Source organism: Erythranthe guttata, chromosome 10, assembly GCF_056151865.1.
Source record: "Erythranthe guttata isolate IM_541 chromosome 10, IM_541, whole genome shotgun sequence".
Classification (NCBI taxonomy): domain Eukaryota; kingdom Viridiplantae; phylum Streptophyta; class Magnoliopsida; order Lamiales; family Phrymaceae; genus Erythranthe; species Erythranthe guttata.
This window is the reverse complement of record NC_142542.1, coordinates 14489733-14507923: the sequence shown is the minus strand read 5'-3', so window position 1 is coordinate 14507923 and position 18191 is coordinate 14489733. Positions and strand designations below refer to the sequence as shown.

Below are 18191 nucleotides of genomic sequence, written 5' to 3'. Positions count from 1 at the left end.
CTGCCCAGTACCGTGAAATTTCCGTACTTTCGGATTCTTGCAGGTTATTTAAGTTTGCTAGTCTCATAAACTCAGCAGTATACTTGTTAACAGACCTACTCCCTTGCGAACAATTACGATATAGTTGAAATAGACGTTGCTCATAACCTAGGGGTAAAAAACGATCCATCAACATTTTTCTCATCCTTCTCCATGATTGGATTGTAAATTTTTCTTGTCTAGCTCTCTTCCACTGTATTTCATCCCACCATGCGGCTACACAACCCTTTAACTCACGCCTAACCAATTTTACCATCTTATTCGGCAAAATATCCATCAATTCAAAATATCTTTCGACTTCTGATACCCAATCGATAAAATCCTCAACTTCAAGAAAATTTCCACTAAAAGAAGGAATTTCAGCTCTTACCCGATATTTATCACGATCCTTTGCCTCCTTATAGGCGGGTTTTCTTCAAAATAAGAGTTGCCGCTCACCTTTGAGTAGTCATCATACCTTGATTGAAGTTGAACAGGTCCATGATAATTGTGTCTAACATATGCACCTCGGGCTACACCTTCGGCAATCATCGTGTTAGATTCAGTCCTTCTGTTGTTGTTGTCAATGGCAAATCCCTCGCGCACCAACCGCAGATGTTGTTGTTTTTCAACCCCGCGGTCATCGCCAACGTAGTTGTTGTCTCCAAGTTTCGCACCTTTCGCCATCTAACCAGGAAAAACCTCGCTACTGATGCCAACTGACGCATAACGGAAGCACGATAAAGAATTAATTTCTACGAATTAATCCTATAGAACAAAATAACATTCGGAATCCACCGAACACTCTGGAATCCACCAGAAAATAGTGAAAACTCTAAATATTTTATTAAAATTCAAAATTCTTCCCAAAATAAAGTCCCAAGGCAACTATTTATACTAAAAAACTGAAAACCCTAATAAACTAAGAAAATACTAAAAATTACAAAAAACGGCAAAAACGAGTTAGAGTCTGATTCTAGTAGATCTCGTAATTTAAGGAACAACTCAATTTACGGAATCCTAATCTGATTTTTCTATGATTTGATATTAAGTTTCTAAAATTTACCTAAAATAGCAAAAACGAACTTTTAGGAGTCCAAACGACGTTGGATTGCTGAAATTTGACGTGATTCATGAGCTTTGCTCATGAGTTTTGTTCCTTGCGCCGTTTTACTTGAGATAGAGTTCGTTTCGTACTCAAATACAATTTTGAGTTCGTTGAAAACCCTTATTTGTCCATAATTTCTTTCGGTATCTCCACCGATGCCCATTAATAACTCTTCTACGAATTAAATAGTTAATTTCCAATTCGAATCCAATTTGACGTTCCTTATCAAAATATTTCAAATTGAAATCGAAGTATCTACAGTACTTTCCTAAAATAATTCAAATACAAACACACACACATAAACACAGAAACACACACACACACACAAATGACATATTATATAAAAAATAATGACAGAAAAGAGTGTGGTGGAAGAGAGAAATTGAAACCAATCTAACTCGATTCCGACAACAATCGACGAAAAGCAGTCTCCCTCGCACTCTACAGATCCGTCACCACCCTTCACGCGGCGGCGGGAGGCGATGACAAACGTTCTTCCACCACCACCGCCGTCGATCGTCGTCAACGTGCTTACAGAGTCGCCATCTGATCTCCTTCTCTAGCGACGTCTTGTTTTTCTTCTGAATCTCTGTCAAGAAGAGAAGAGGAAACAATGAGAACAGAGAAAAACAAATGAATTGGGTTAGGGTTCTAACGTGAAAATGAAATTTAATATCATTAAGGATGGTTTGGGAATTATTAAAATAGTATTTGGGTGGAATATTAGGTAAGGGGTTTTCTCTAATTATTTTTGGAAGGGGGGGTTTTCCTTAACTATATTTCCTAGACGAGGGGGTTTTTGCTAATTTTGATATATATATATATATATATATATATATATATATATATATATATATATATATATATATATATATATATATATATATATATATATATATGGGATTATTTTGTATACCCTCATTTCCAAATTATATAGAACTAACTATCAAGTAGATTACACTATAAGGGGAACCTCCGTCATTTCGAATATATTTTGACATGCCTCTGGGCCACCCTGAAGTCCCTATAATACCCTTTTAAAATCAGTTTTAAACCCTAGGTCAACACATTTCGGTCCTTTCTTCCTCTCTCAGATTCAAAATCTCGTCTCCACAAACCTCCCACCGGCGAAATTGCTTCCCAGAGTCATAACTCTCTCTCTGATGGTCGGAATTCTAAGGTTTAACTACTGTTGGATTCTTTTCGTCGAGCTCTTTATTTTGATGGTGATTTCATTCAGTTTGGAGCGCTGATCTGTTTCTGCAATGTTTTTTCATTCGACGACTGTGGTCTTGCTGGATGGGTATTTTATGTTCCACCAGTCAAAATTTGACGGGCTATCTACCGTTGGATTCCTCTCGTTGAGATCTATATTTTGATGGTAATTTTGTTTATTATTATGTTTTCAGATTTATTGCTATATTTTTTTGCATTTGTGGTCGCACGGAACCGTGGGTGGTTATTAGCGGCGACTAGTGTTTTGGTAGAAGACGAGGAGGTGAGGAGTCACTGTCTATTTGATTTAAAATCTGTAGTATTTCCCAGCAATAACCTCTCTCTCTAACTCTCGATTTCTTATGATTTTTGAGTGTTTTGATGTTTCTTCAAATTTTGTTGATTTGCATTAAAGTATTTTTTTTTTGGTTTTGATTTTGCAATTGCAGCGTAATGGAAGCCATTGATCCTCTCCTTCAAGGTGTCAAAAAAATTGGTTGAAGTTATATATGCTTCAAAGTTACAGTTTTCTGCAGACTGTATGTATACATTACTATACATATAGTAACATGTAGTTACATATGCATATATATGTGTATTTTATTGGTTCTGAGGTGATTTATAATAAAAATATTGAAATTCGTAAATTTTTGTTGGTGTTTATGATTTTTTTTTTGTATAAGTCAGTATTCGTGTATGTATACAATTAATCGACTAAAAATATGGGGTAAATAACGAACATAACTACGAATTACTATAGAAACTATAGTTACATGTAGTTCATTTCAGTATAGTAAACATATTGTTTTGAAAATTAGAAAAAAAGGAAATTAATAATAAATAAATCAGCAAAAATGATAAATGCAGAACCAGTAATGCTGAATGCAGTTCGGCCGAAAATTGCGTATCTTATATATAAAAGGAAGATATTTTGACCTATAACCCTAAAACCTAAACCTAGGGGCATTTTAGTTATTTTTCTATCATGGCAGTTTCTTTTTTCTTTTTTTTTTTCTAAGTCAGTTTTTATTTTTTCCTGCTTTTTCGATACACCTCAGTTCTTTTTTTCTCTCTCTCCATATATATAATAACAGTGAAAAAACTGCCCAACATAAAAAAACTGCAAACACAAACCTATTTCACACGATATTAAAACTACTGGTAGTTTTTCCCTTTTCATTTTTTTTTAATTTTTATAGGCAGTTTTTTTTTTTTTTGTTACATCACTTATCTCCTTCAATTAAACTACCCACTATCTGATGTTCTCTACTTCTATTTCTCAAATCAGTTTTTCAATTTTGCTTACGGTATCTCAAACATATTTAAAATTCACTCTTTACTCTCATCTCCAATGAGAAGAAAAGAAAATCAAATATAATCCAACAAAGGTGAGAAAAAATTAGAGGAGAAGAAGACCACCATCGAACAGTCAGCATAGAAGGCCAATATCTGGCGAAAGGCGACGTTATCGATAGAGAAGAAGAAGAGGGGCCAGAAGACCGTGGAGACCTGCAGTTGAAAGAGATACAAATGGTTGAGTATTGCTTTTCCACTGTAGGTAGAAATTATTGTGTTTATTGTGAGACAGGAAATCAGAGTCGACTTTATCGAAAAAAGAAGCGGCGAGGAAAATTCAAGAACTTGAAGCCTTAAAGGTAAGGACATAATCGGGATAAGAAGGTTGTTCTTTTTGGTTTGTTATTTTAGTTTGTTGTTTTGGTTTGAAAATATTTTCTTTTCTTTTTATTGGTGAGAAATTGATAGATTTGTCAAATTGATTGATAACTTCAATATTTATATTGTTGTTTTATTGATGAGAAATTAACACTAATGGTTTTTTTCTTCTCGGCCACAACTCTCACGAGTTTGCTTAACAGAGCAGATTGGAAACTATATAAATTGCTGGCTTTTGCTGTCTTTACCAATTTCTGATCGATTATATTATCGTAAACTAACTCTTAACATATATCTTCGCAACAATACTTTCATACTGCTTCTAGATATCTTTGAATCTTATATACCTATAGTTGGTTTACTTAAACAAGTTTTTATTCATTTTTAGTAAAAATGGAATGTTAAGCTTCTGGATTCCTTTGCATATGGGGAAGACATAAAATGCTTGCACAACGCCTGAGATACATTTTATTTCCTTCCACTTCCCTGACATATTTTACGTTCAGTTTGAATTTTCAAAACTTTGTTTTTTTTACAGCTCTTTTCGGGTTTTTTTTCCTCTGCACGATCTTCAATTGCAAGACATGAGTGGTAACCTCTCTAAACAACCCCTCTTCTCAAATTTAACCTCATAACTTCCAGATGGATCTACAAACGCGGCCTCTTTGATTTTCTATAACATCACAATTGTTTTAGAGGAAAGAAACCGTTGCATCCATTGGCAATATATTCTACGTTTTTTCTTCTCTCCCATCCACTTCCTGCATAAACAATTTCGAGCATAAGGTTTGTAGCTTACAATTCTATTTAACTGCAAAAGTGAATAATTATAACTGCTTTTTTTTTGCGTTTATTTACGTGAGTGTCTAACCTTTCAGATGGTGGGAAGAGATATGCAAAAGTTTTCAAGGAAAGATATAAAGAATTGAATGGTTGTACAATGAAGAATGTGATCGCTGTAAGAACGTAACCCACGGCTGGAATAGTATATCATGTACGGCCAGAACCATGGGAAGTTGTAAAATGAATAATGTGATCGATTATGTCATAACTTCCGTCTCTTCTTTAATACTCTTGATTATCTTTTTTGTTTTATTATCTTAAACTTATCATTGTTATTGTATGGTTATTGTATACTATAAGTTCTGAGATGTGCATGATTTCTTTAACCCGAAAATTTGTCGCAGTCTACCTAGAAAAGGAACAGTATTGCTTCATTTCCTACATCTAATTCTATATCAAACTATGGATCGATGGCAGTCCCTCAAACCCAAAGTTCATTTTATTTCCTCCTTTATTTCGTTCAAAACTCCAAAAGAAGTCGTTCTTCGAGTAGTTTTTTTGCAAGTCGTTTAAAAGATGTGTTGATGTGCTAAGTTTCTTTCTTCGTAAATTGATGAACCGTCTAACTCCAAATAAGTAAGAACGTTCTTACCAGAGTTAAAAATGTCTACCGTTTTATTATTTGGTTTTTTCCTTTTTTTTTATAAATCTTCATTTGCATAATCCGAGTTTTGTTCTTTTTACAGAGGTTGTGATGAATTCTTAGGTTTATTTCGATAAATAATCCCTGCGCCAAAATTATCGAAATTATATGCGATAACAAATACAAAATTAAACAAAAGAAAAAGAGCATGAAAGTGTCATAATCTCTCTGTTTTAAGTTGTACGTTTATTTAAATTTATAAATAATGACATAAGAATAGGCTATTTGATAGAGTAGTATACCGAATTATTTACGGATCGGAATTCGGAAATTCCGAAGATTACATATCAAATTCCAATTCTCATCTGTTTTTTTCTTCTTTCTTTTTTGAATATACGGAAATCGGATTTTGACTTTGCATTACAAAAAGTTGTTCTGAAATCGAAAATCTTCGGATAGAAATCGGTGGAAATTAGAATTCCGTTCCGAGTTCCACCCCTATATGTGATTCATTAAATGAATATATTAACTTTGAGGTCAAATTGCCTTTCAATATCAAATGTTATTATTTTCCACGAATTTGTTTCGTATTTTCATTTCAACAACGTTTTTGTGCTATTTTAACCTATATCTGATGCTATTGGTAATTACTAACTTGCATTTATTGTCTTTGGCATCGGCGAAGTGCAGTCATTTTTTGAGCGGTTCAAGATTTTGAAGTGTTAGAATTAGCAAACATGCATTCTATGATGACAATTTATATTTTATTCTTTATTATCGTACTCATGTATTTGTTTTTGTATGATTTCGTTGGAATATGTAACCCCGTGCAACGCACGGGTACCGGTAATAGTAAAGGTAATATAGTACTTTATCTTCTCCAGGTGTATGTCAAAGGATGATTTGAGTTTGGGTTTATCCCGAGTTTATTTGGTGGTTGTATGTATATATATATATATATATATATATATATATATATATATATATATATATATATATATATATATATATATATATATATATATAGAGTTAGTTAGTAGGAAAACGTGGCCGAACAAGAAAAATGAAATCGGACTTTTCTAAGGAGGGCGAAAGTCGGGCAAGGGATGTAAAGTCGATTTGTTCGACCCTACACCCGGTGAAAAACACCGGGTGGGTCTTCTGCTGCCACGTGTATTTTTTTGTATTTTATAATATATTCCCCGCTAGGGTTTACCTTTAGGATATATTCCCCGCTAGGGTTTACCTTTAGGGGTTTTAGAAAAAAAAAAAAAGGAGACGTGGCAGCGTGTTTTTCACGAGTGTAGGATCGAGGGAGCCTGTAAAGTCTGGGTCTTTGCTCGAGAAAAAGGGTACCAAGTTACAGGGGAAGGGAATGCAAGCGGAAGAGGAAGCACAAGGAAGCGGAGATGATGATTTGTTGTTGTCGCATTTATTGAAGAAACCAAAGAGCAATGAGATGAAGAAGTCCGGCTTGTCGACAACAAAAGTTAGCAAGGAAGAAAAAGTGAATAGCCGAGTGAAGATGATACCTATGGGATCTCTTTCGCGTCTGAGCAAGATCAAAGGTAACGTACCAAAAGAAAATAAGATAGATGAGATTATGAGAGCTGAAAAAAAAGATGAACAAGATGGCTCACAGAATAGGAAAAGAAAAAGAAAGTCTCCAGAAACAATTGAAGGACTGGGAGTTCTCATCAATGTATGTTTGTTATCTATACTTGGTAAATTTGTCTGTAATTACTGGAATCGACAATCAAAGTATATTCTAAATGAACAGGATCCTACCGATAAATACCAGATGTGTCATCAATGCTTGAAGAGTGATAAGGAAGTGGTGCGCTGCAGCCGATGCCCTCAAATACCTAGAAAACGCTACTGTTTCTCCTGCATAGAGAAATGGTACATAATTTTTTTATATGTATTCAAAATTAACAAAATTTTAGCTTCTCTTTCTAAAGAAAACCTATTTACTCCTGAACATTTCTACTTCTAATTCAGTAAATCTTTTATACTCTTTTTCTGTTGAAATTTGGGATTGACTTACTGAAACACTTTAAACATTATCAATTTTGTCCTTGGCCCTCTCAATTCAAGGGCTTTAGTTCCCATCAGTTTTGTCCTCCCTATTTTGGCTTCAGTTGTCATTAAGAACTTTAATATATATTCCATGCTTTAAACCATGGAGCAACGAGGGTAAATAGATAAATGGTACAAGTGATGTCCTTCCTCTAAATTTTCTTAATTTCTTACAATTTCCATTCTTGTATGTGTCTTTCTTCATATTGTGTTTGGTTTTCTGACCGTGGATGCATCTGAACTTATTTATATAATAGTATATATTACTACTTGATGTGGATTAATGATTCGTAAAATTGTTCTTTGTGATTGTTGCACCGATTTGCAGCAGAGATTCAGAATCCTTTCATAAAATAAGACTTCCTTCTAAATCTGAAACCAGGGTTCACAATTGTTACTTTTCGGTTATTACATAATGATGTTTTTTGTCTGGACAAATAGATTGGTGGTGACTGATCATACTTCTGATTTAGCAAACTACATAATTTCTAACTGGATATGCCTGTTCAGTTTTCTGGCAATCTTGTGGGATTAAATTTCTTTGAAGCTTAGCTACTATTATAGATGTTATCAAACATCTACGTTGTTTGTTGGAACCTTCCTTACCTTTCTTATCTATGAACTCATTATAGGTATCCTGAACTATCGAGGGAGTCTATAGTAAAGGCATGCCCACATTGTCGTAAGATTTGCAACTGTAAAGCTTGTTTGCGTAAATTTAATCTAACCGAGGTAAAATTTATGGTTTTCCTGCTATGTGCTTGTCTTAATTGATTTTTCACATTTTCCCGTAACAATCTTCTGATGGTTATTGCAGACTTTGTATTCTGGTGATCGAGTAGAGAACTCAAAAAAGATATTGTTCTTTCATCATCTCATTAGTTCCCTTCAGCCTTTTGTCGACGAATTTAGTCAACATCAGACTGTGGAAAAAGATATGGAAGCCAATATTTGTGGTAATTTTCTGAACATTTTACTGTATCCGTGCAGTGAGCAATGCATACATGGAAGTTAAATCTATTCTTATCTTTTGATAAAAAGTACAATAAATGCTTTACCTTCAGCAAGAAAACTCATGTGGTACTCTAAAATTTGTTCAAGGATTTCATTCGATGAGTAGCTACTAATAATTATGTTCTGCAACTTGACTTGTTGCTCTGAAAATTCATCTAATTGCTTCGGAAATTGTTTTAATTAGGAATTAACAGGCAAGTTGCAAAGAACAACTGATTTAATTGTATTGACAAAATATGCTTGCTTATTAAACCAATATCTCTTAGGAATCAATATATTTGTGATGCCCAAAAGTGAAAACATGTGAAAGAAAGTAGATAAATGAAGATATCAACCAAGCCTCGAGAACAAAAGAAACATCCTTACTGGTGCATTTAAACTTTTCTTGCATTACTTTTGAGATGAAATAAAATAGTTAGATGACTCCCTGCTACATCCAGATCCACGTACATTATGAAGTTTAAGTTAGTTGGCGTACAAAGGAGGTATAAGACAAGTGAGTCATATGGCTTACACGCTTTGGTTGGACAGTGTCACATTTTTTTACTGATGGAGATATTCTTTATACGGACTTTGTTTAGCTCCTTTGATGTTACTTTCCATCGACCAGTTAATTCCCACAACTGTTGTAGTCTTATTATTGTAATTCCATTAATGCAGGATCACCGCTGTTAGATGTACTGGTAGAGAAAATTGACTACTCTATTGATGAGCGTCTGTATTGGTAAGCATTGTAGGTGAATAAGTACCATGTCTAACATTCTCGTGTTTAACTGATTTGACATCTTCTTGTACAGCAACAATTGCAGGACCTCCATTGTTGATTTTCATCGAAGTTGTTCAAATTGTTCGTACGATCTCTGTCTAACCTGCTGCAAGGAGATTCGAGATGGCTGTTTGAGAGTGTGTGATAGGGAGGTAGTAACCCAGTATGATGATAAAGGAAAAGACTACGTCCATGGAAAAAAACCTTTTAAAAAGAAAGCAACTAGAGTATTATGCGGCGAGTCAAATGGCAGAGAACAATTGCCATTGCCTGAGTGGAAAGCAACAGAATCAGGTCAGATTCCTTGCCCACCAAAGGGCAGGGGTGGGTGTGGACATGGGAATTTGGAGCTCAAGTGCATTTTTGGTGAAAACTGGGTGTCAGATTTGAAGGAAAAGGCTAAAAATTTAATTGTTTCGTGTGGATCTGCTGAGGTATCTCAAAGTCAAACTCAATGTCCTTGTTTTGAATTAAACAAGGGTGTTCATGACAACTATGAACAATTGAGGAAGGCGGCTCATCGAAGAGGTTCTGGTGACAATTATTTATACTGTCCTCTAGCAAGTGACATCCAGCCAGGGGAACTGGAGCACTTCCGGAGACACTGGATCATGGGAGAGCCAATTGTTGTACGAGATGTTCTCAAACTCACAGCTGGATTGAGCTGGGACCCAATGGTGATGTGGCGTGCAGTCCGTACAGTTAAAAGGGGTTCCTCTGACTTGATGGTGACAGCTGTCGATTGCATTGATTCGTGTGAGGTAAGCACTTTTAAGACACAGGCTGAGTTTGTCCCAATGTCTTGTCTGGATATTCTTTCATGTGGCCTGGTTGAGGGTGGTATTGCACACTTGCTTTGCAGCCTTAGGATGAGTATAATTATCTCATGATGTATAACTTATAGGAGTAAAACAGATCTAGGAATATCAGGCTACTCGAAAGCACCCCACCGTAAGCGAGTAATGAAGAAAAGGAATAAGGTTATTTGGGTATAGAAGGATCATCCCTCCCAATTAATTGGAGGTTTTGCACAATAGAAGGACAAATTTTCATAAAAAAAAATTTAAAAAAAAAAATGATAGGGTTATTTTCACCCGAACCCCCTCTTAGATGAAAAATTTACCCCAGACCTCCCCCCTTCGATTATTCCGTCTGTTAGCCCTAACGGAGTGGGTGCATTGTCAATTTTATCCTCAAGGGTTGATTTCACTTGGACCCTTTTTAGATAGTAAAATTACAAGAACTTCCATTCTTAGATGCAAAATTGTCCAGACCTCCCCCTTAGGTAGTGAAACTAGGGAACCTCTCCTCTTAGATTAAAAAAATTATCCAAACTTCCCCTCTCAGGCGAAGTTTTTCAATGCTTAAATCTCCAAGAATTGGCAAAATTAAATTTTATTCTATTTAAAGATATGTTCTATTTTCATGTGTACTGATGCTGTAATTCACTGATGATCATTTCCAGAAAAGAGATAAAATAAAATTTGTTCTCTACTGCTATGATTTTTCATATACCCCACAAATTTATCTTTTTCTAGTGGCCGTCGAATTGGGAATTTACTGCCGGGATCAAAAAAATGCTTTCATTATGATTGCAATATGGAAACCAATTTTTTATTTTGTGTTGTTGAAGCTCTGCTTTGCAATTATTAGCCCTTAACCAATTCATCGATATAAATCAAATTGTTTATAATTGAATCATCCATAATGTTTTTAGTATGATTTTAAACTTCGAAAATACCATTATATGAAATTAAAGAAAAGATTGTAGAAAAAAGTTCAAAGTGTATCAATTCTTGTTTGTTTTTTTTGCCTTTTACCTATGCTTCAATTATATTGTATTTTTATGTACCTTTTGACTCTGAGTTTAAAGACTATTTTCTTTCACAAACGGATATAATTTCAAATAATAACTAATCTTAGAAATAACCACCTTGACAATTTATTGTAACAATATTCCTCATTATAAATTTATGATATCACTTTGACACCCCCTTTGACAATGTCCATCAAAATTATCAAATTGTTCAACATCGGTCAAAAGGGTAAATTGGGATTTCACTTAACTTTCCTAATGACATCATCAATTTCCATCCGAAAATTGGACGGAGGGTGTAACGGTGTAAATGTAACCATGTAAGAGGAGAGGTCTAGGTTATTTTTCATCTAAGAAGGGAGGTCCTGTAATTTCACTATTTTAGACTGAATGATTACTTATTAAACGAGTTTGATGTTATATGAAATTAAAAGATTTTATTGTATGGATTCACTCTCTTCCTTACACACAGATAGCACCAATAAAATTAAATATATGTGTTGATATGCTCTAGATCTGGTTTATGTAGTATCAGTTACTGGAAAAAAAGACCATTTACTCCCTAAATCTCAGGTGCTAGGCTTCTTTTTCTCAACAGAAGAATTATCTAGTCAGAAGGTAGCTTGGTGATTTTAGAATAACTTCTTTATATCTCAAGAGTTGAAGAAGTAATTAATAACTTTGTGTTATGCAAACTTTGGAGTATATCCCTATTTAGCATTTTAATAAGTTAGATCGAATACTATTGGGGTTATAACTTAAATTACTGGCCTAGGTGTAGTTTAAATCCTTTTCTATTTTGTAATTGAAGTCCTTTAGTACTTAGGCAATCCTATTTTCCGATAGAGCTAATGATAGTTGGGAACTGATATTGTTGGTTTTTCTTTAGCTTGGCAAGGGTAAAGCATTCCCTTTCTCTAATCTTTACTAATTCTCATCCTTCTTCGTTTTCCGTCTCTTCTTTTATTTTTACTGTGATTTTCCTGGTTCAATTATAGCATTCTAATAAGAAATTTTCATCATAATATCTTCCTAATTGTGGCCCTGTTAAAGTTACTACTCTGGTTACTTTTGCCTCCTGAAACATTAATCTATCAGAATGTAACTGAGCAGTTACAAACATCTGTCCTTGTCCCTTGGTTTAACTTCTGATGAAAGCTTTTGTCAAATTAAAAACTGAATCACAATGGAAGTATATCATGAATCCCTTGAATTTGGCGCCGAAAATTATGTCTCACACACCATAAGCCATTATCCCCACGCCCATTACTCTTATTTGATAATTAGTTGCCAAAGATATTCTTTTTTGATGCATTAATATTACGAGAAAGTTCATTAACAAAACATACTGAAATAAGTCTGGAAAGAAAACAAGATTGGGCCAAAATTTGGGGAAAAAGTTGGAGCATAAAGAACAAGGTATTCAGTTCGACTGCAGAGAAGATTTTTGGGAGGACGTTTGGTCCCAAATTTACTTCAACTACTGCAACTTAGATCTAGTATTCATCTTCAATGCAGTTCAATATTTTTTGTGTCACTTCATTTCTGTACGTGTATAATTGTTTTCTTTTTATTGGAAATGACAACAAATTTTTTCTTTATTCGCTTAATGTGGATTTGTAGGTTGATATAAAGATTATCGATTTTTTTACGGGATACACTGAAGGTCTCAAACACTCTAATTCCTGGCCTAAAATGTTGAAATTGAAGGATTGGCCCCCTGCCGCCTTATTTGAGGACCAACTGCCACGCCATGCTGCAGAATTTTTTAGTGCCTTGCCCTATAAAGAATATACACATCCGCATTCTGGTATTCTAAATTTGGCTGCAAAATTGTCTACCCAAATGCTGAAGGAAATTCTAAATGTGGATGCAAATTTGTCTACGGAAATGCTGAAGCCAGACCTAGGGCCTAAGACATATATAGCTTATGGATTTCCCGAAGAGCTTGGGCGTGGTGATTCTGTTACTAATCTTCATTGTGATGTTTCAGATGCGGTAAGTTTTATTTGTGTATAAACATTAATTGTTGAAAATTATCGAATAAGAAATATCATTGAGCCTCTAATTACAAAAAAGTTCAGCTTACTTTTCAAGTTATAAATGTTGCTGCTAGGTATTACAAATGCGTCATTGATGTTTGTCTTTATTTTAGACATGCTCTTCGTACGTGCAATTTGTAGAATATAAATAATATTAAAGGGGGTCTTTGTTATATATAAACTTAATGTTACCTAATTTTTTTTATTGATGTGTGTCGAACAAAAGTGTTGGACAATGGGATGTGCATGATTTTCCAAATTATTATTTAGTTTTTTTGAAGTATATTGTAACTTCTTGAGAGCAAGCATCTTGGGCTGCATATGGCTTTACAAGCAATAGTGGTATGTTCGAGTAATTAACTGGAAACAATCAATTTTCAGGACAAGTAACTTGCTGTTATGCCTCTTAGGATGGCTTTAGAGGTGATACTACCTCTAGGCTTTAAGTTAATCAGATTGTTTCTGCCTCTGGTTATCAGTACTACTGTATTTTCTAGTGTCTCTGAGATACTATTAGGTAGATCATTTTTACTAATTCAAATTTTTGATTGGAAATTATGATTTGTTGGTTATTGGGTTCTTAATATCATTAAGATTAGGGTTCCATGTTACACTCTTAACTTATAACTTGCATTTGCAAACATTTGTAATATGATTGTTGGATTTATTGAAAAATTCAGGTGAATGTTTTGCTGCACACTGCTGATGTGGTTCGTAAGCCATGTCAACTTTCAAAAATTGAAAAATTGAAGAAAGATCATGCTAAACAGGACCAGAGAGAACTTTTCTGTAAGGTCAATACAGATCACAAAGAGACTGGGACCACTATGCAAGAATCTAATGCTAACAGAGATGTTCCAGGCGTAACATCGGCTATTGAAGTGTTTCCTGCTGCCACTGGAGATGGAAATGCTAATAATACCGCGGCGAATGACAGTGAGTGCAGAGTGGGAATTTCTGATTCTTTGCTCATAAAAATTGGAAATAAAGACAAGTTCGGAAATAATCTTAAGGAATCAAAAGAAATCAACATCGGGGCGGGAAAAGGTAATTTCCATTCCAACCATATTTGCACAAAGGATCATGAGCACCAGGAGGATAAGTTTTATTTCCTTGTTCAGAGTAACTTTAAATCTTCATTTGTACCAGATGCGATACAAGGAGGTGCTATTTGGGACATTTTCCGAAGAGAAGATATCCCCAAGCTTGAAGAATATCTTAGGAAACACCATAAAGAATTCCGGCATATTTATGGTTGTCCAGTTGAGCAGGTAAGAGCAAACTTATGGTACAGTATAAGGGAACAAGTTTTGTTCACTGGAAAGAGAAACATGTAATTGCTTATCTTAATATCAAACAAAAGTGCTATGCATCATGATGTTTTTGGAATAAGATCATTTTTTAGGTTAGACTTTTTCGTAATCTATTCCTTGCTTGGCATATGTGCTTCTTCTCCCATAGATAGTGAAAGTGCCAATAGTTATCTTGTTAACTGCTTGTACGCTAGTTTTCCTATTTATATAGGATATGGGAATTGCAAAAGTCATTTCTAGATTTTTAGCTGATTTGGTCTGAAGTTATCTTTTGTTTTTAACATTTTTAGCTGATTTGGTCTGAAGTTATCTTTTGTTTTTAACATTTTGTCACATCCCTTTCTCCCCTAATGCATTTTCGCTAATATGCGGACTCTTCCAAAGCTTCTTCTGCCAGTTCAATTTTCTCTCTATTCTGACTTAGTTGAATAATTGTGGTTGTATTTTCTTCACTTCAAATGCTTATGGTTAATCTTATTACATAATTTGGTTCATCCCCGTCGTGAGGGGTTGAAGCCCGAAGAATAAATGTAGACTGATGCAAAAGGCTATTTACTTGGTGAAGCAAGCATTTCCTTCTCTTTTTCCCAAATTAATGATTATCATATCCTTGATTTGGTAAATAGAGGTGCATGCGGTGCAATGTGTACGGGTTATGCTTATTTTTGTGGTCTGACCCACCCTTTGCAGTCTAAAGTACCTTATAACAGTTTGCAGTCTAAGGGTTTGGGGCCTTCTCCTTGTGTCATTTGACTTTAATTCCATATGCGAGCATCAAATTGAAGTCTAAAGAATCTGGTACTTTCAAAAGTTCAAAATAAACCAAGAAAAAGAAAAACACAAAATTTAATGGGGCATTAAGGAACTAGCCTAGCTACTTTGGTGATGAGTTTTAGTGAGGCTCATTAAATCGTGTTACCTAAGACTAATTAGATTACCTCACGCGTACATTTAACATATTCATTCACACATATACATATCCATATATGATATATGTGTACAACAAACACACACACGCACACACTTATTATAGATAGACGTAGTTCATTCTCCGACCAATTGCATTCCTTTTTAATTTAGATCAAGACCAATCTCTCCAGCATTCAAAAAGCTAATTGTAATGTCTTTTGGAGTGGGTGATCCTCTGCGTGGTACTCCTCCAGTTGATGCATGGAGTATTATTCACATACCTAATAAAGCTCGTAACCCTATCAACTTCTTCTACTTCATACTGCCTGTTAGAAAATAATTTCCGCTTTGTGTAGGTCGAGTTCAAATTTAGGTAATTCCAATTTTCTTCTTGATTTTTTCCTGATTACTAGAAAACCTAGCTGGAATTTCAGAATTGCAAACACCCTTGGAGTATAAATAACCCGTGGATATTGTAGTTGTTTTGTAAAAAATAGCTCATTTGGTGAAGTATATAAAACATAAATTAATATCGAGGTGTTTTTAGTTTACAAACTTGACTGTTTCTTTTTGCATATAAGGAAACCTCGTGGGTAGTTTCTCTAATTTACCCTGAAATCTAAGAATCCGGTCAATATCTTGTTATGCCATTTGTTGGGAACTCCGCTGCCAAATATACATTTAGAATCTGAAATTTTACATACATTTTGGTAAAAGGTTTGGAAACTCTGTTCGTAAAGTAGGTTTCCTATGAGGCTTGTTTGATCTTCTGTTTGCGGAAAGAATACTTCTTTATGCTTATGTGCATGCATTGCAGTGCTTGTTTTTATTTTTAGATCTGTTTATTAAGTTTTTTGTGTAACGTCAGTAAAAATCCTTGGATTATTTTGTACCAAGTTTTATGCCATATTTTATATCTTTATACAGGTTGTTCACCCGTTGCATGATCAGAGCTTGTACTTGACCTCCTATCATAAAGCAAAGCTCAAAGAGGAATTTGGTTTGTTATTCTGGAGCTTTACTTGGTAGTTCCTTTTCTGTTGTTGTTTCTAACTATGTTCGGTTTCAAACTTTATACAGGAGTTGAACCTTGGACTTTTGTGCAAAAACTTGGAGAGGCTGTTTTTATTCCTGCTGGATGCCCTCATCAAGTAAGAAATCTTAAGGTATATATATCATCCCTTAGAAATTTCAACTCGTCCTTAAAAATATCTTATTCATCTTGATTACTCAATATGTCCTTGCAATATTTTGTTATCTTGACCTCATATTTGTGTTTTATATGAATATCAAATACTTGTAATGAAACCATCAGTCCTAATCATCTAAAATCCAGGGTAATCAAATGTGTGTTGTTGGTTTTTCAACCACACAAAGGGGCACTAGTGTCATCATTCTCCTTTGAGAAAAAGTTATGTATCTGAATGTCACCTTTGTTGAAGCAAACCATATTTCTCATTATCTAATCTTCATGGTGTGTCATTGATGTCTTCTTCTTGCAATTTCCAGTCCTGCATAAAAGTTGCTCTTGATTTTGTTTCGCCGGAAAACCTTGGAGAGTGCATCCGCTTGACCGAGGAATTTCGTGTTCTTCCCCCGAACCACAGAGCGAAGGAGGACAAATTAGAGGTACACGCGCTTTTGGTTTGACAAGATATTTCCCCTTTTATAGGTATTGTTTCCTTTATGGTTCAGTTGTTGGAAGATGGATTAATTAAAAAGGTCTGGTGAGTGGGCCCATATCAATGAAAATAACTGAACTTTTTGATCTGGTGCCGAACACCAATATTAAATTTTGAAATATTAGCCAATCAGGCGGTAACCTTTAAACTCAAACTCAGCGTGGTGTTGGGTTGGGCAGGTCTTTAGTTGAAACACAATCTATATCGTGATTTTATTCAGAATTTTCTTTTTTCTTTTTCCTTTTCTTTTTTTTTTTGGTTTTGAGGTGTAATGCAGGGGAAAGTTACTTTTCTTTGCGCAGCCATATTGCTTATAGATGTTTTTGTTATGGAACTTGAGTATCAATGCATGCAAGTTCACCTGTAAATGTTGTAGTAATCGAATTTTGTATAATTAAGTTGCAAAAACTCATGCTGGTTCATCCGCAGCTCATTCCCTTCTTTGCTATTGTATAATTATGTTGAATTGATGATTCACTAATGGTCCTATCCTTGTATTATTACTTGCAAAAGGTAAGGAAGATGGCTCTCCTTGCACTACATCACGCAGTGACTCATCTTGAAGATTTCTCTCCTTGCACTACAACATGCAGTTGAATTGATGATTCACTAATGGTAGTCTCCTGGATTACACTACTCGCAGAAGGCAAGAACGTTGGCTCTCCTTGGACTACATCATACATTAGGTCCCTCTTTTTTGAAAATTTTATTTTAGCATCGGGTGCCTCTTTGGCTCTTTGTGGCCAGGGTCGAATTCTACATGATCTTTCACATGCTTCTTTGACCTGTATATGTAGCACAAGAAGCTGAAAAGGCAATGTGTGTTTTGACATACTTTCTAAATTGCAATACTTGTGTCCGGTGCCTTTTGTGGATTATTATCTTGTTAACATGCACATACTGTTGCCATCTTTTGTACGCAGGTAAACTATGTTTTGTCTGGCAATGTTTTACTCTACTAACATATTATTTTTTTCCTTTGAACGATATGATGTTTGTATATTTTCATTTCCTCCATGTACTCCTAACATAATATTCCACCCCAAAGTCTTTGTCAAATTAATTTTTTTTAGAAATAGGGTTCTTGATGTAAAGGAAATTAAACATCAAACCCTATTAATCAAGGGTT

The 18191-nt window shown here is 34.7% G+C and overlaps 1 protein-coding gene across 1 annotated transcript; it reads left to right on the top strand.

Moving 5' to 3' along the window:
- Window positions 1-6816: 6816 nt before the first annotated feature.
- Window positions 6817-17958, top strand: LOC148767636 (lysine-specific demethylase JMJ26-like). The gene is made up of 13 exons (XM_088824719.1): window positions 6817-7143; window positions 7222-7343; window positions 8153-8252; window positions 8338-8476; window positions 9195-9258; window positions 9332-10061; window positions 12740-13114; window positions 13839-14205; window positions 14308-14429; window positions 16308-16380; window positions 16461-16546; window positions 16890-17009; window positions 17576-17958. Exons 1-13 carry the CDS (start codon window positions 6817-6819, stop codon window positions 17657-17659), a joined length of 2709 nt encoding a protein of 902 aa, XP_088680845.1. The 3' UTR covers window positions 17660-17958.
- The last annotated feature ends 233 nt before the right edge of the window (window positions 17959-18191 follow it).

Coding starts and splice junctions, on each gene's coding strand:
- LOC148767636 (XM_088824719.1), top strand. CDS start 6,817: ATGCAAGCGGAAGAGGAAGCACAAGGAAGCGGAGATGATGATTTGTTG. Junction 8,477..9,194: donor TATGGAAGCCAATATTTGTG/GTAATTTTCTGA, acceptor CCATTAATGCAG/GATCACCGCTGTTAGATGTA. Junction 14,206..14,307: donor CAACATCGGGGCGGGAAAAG/GTAATTTCCATT, acceptor CATTTGTACCAG/ATGCGATACAAGGAGGTGCT.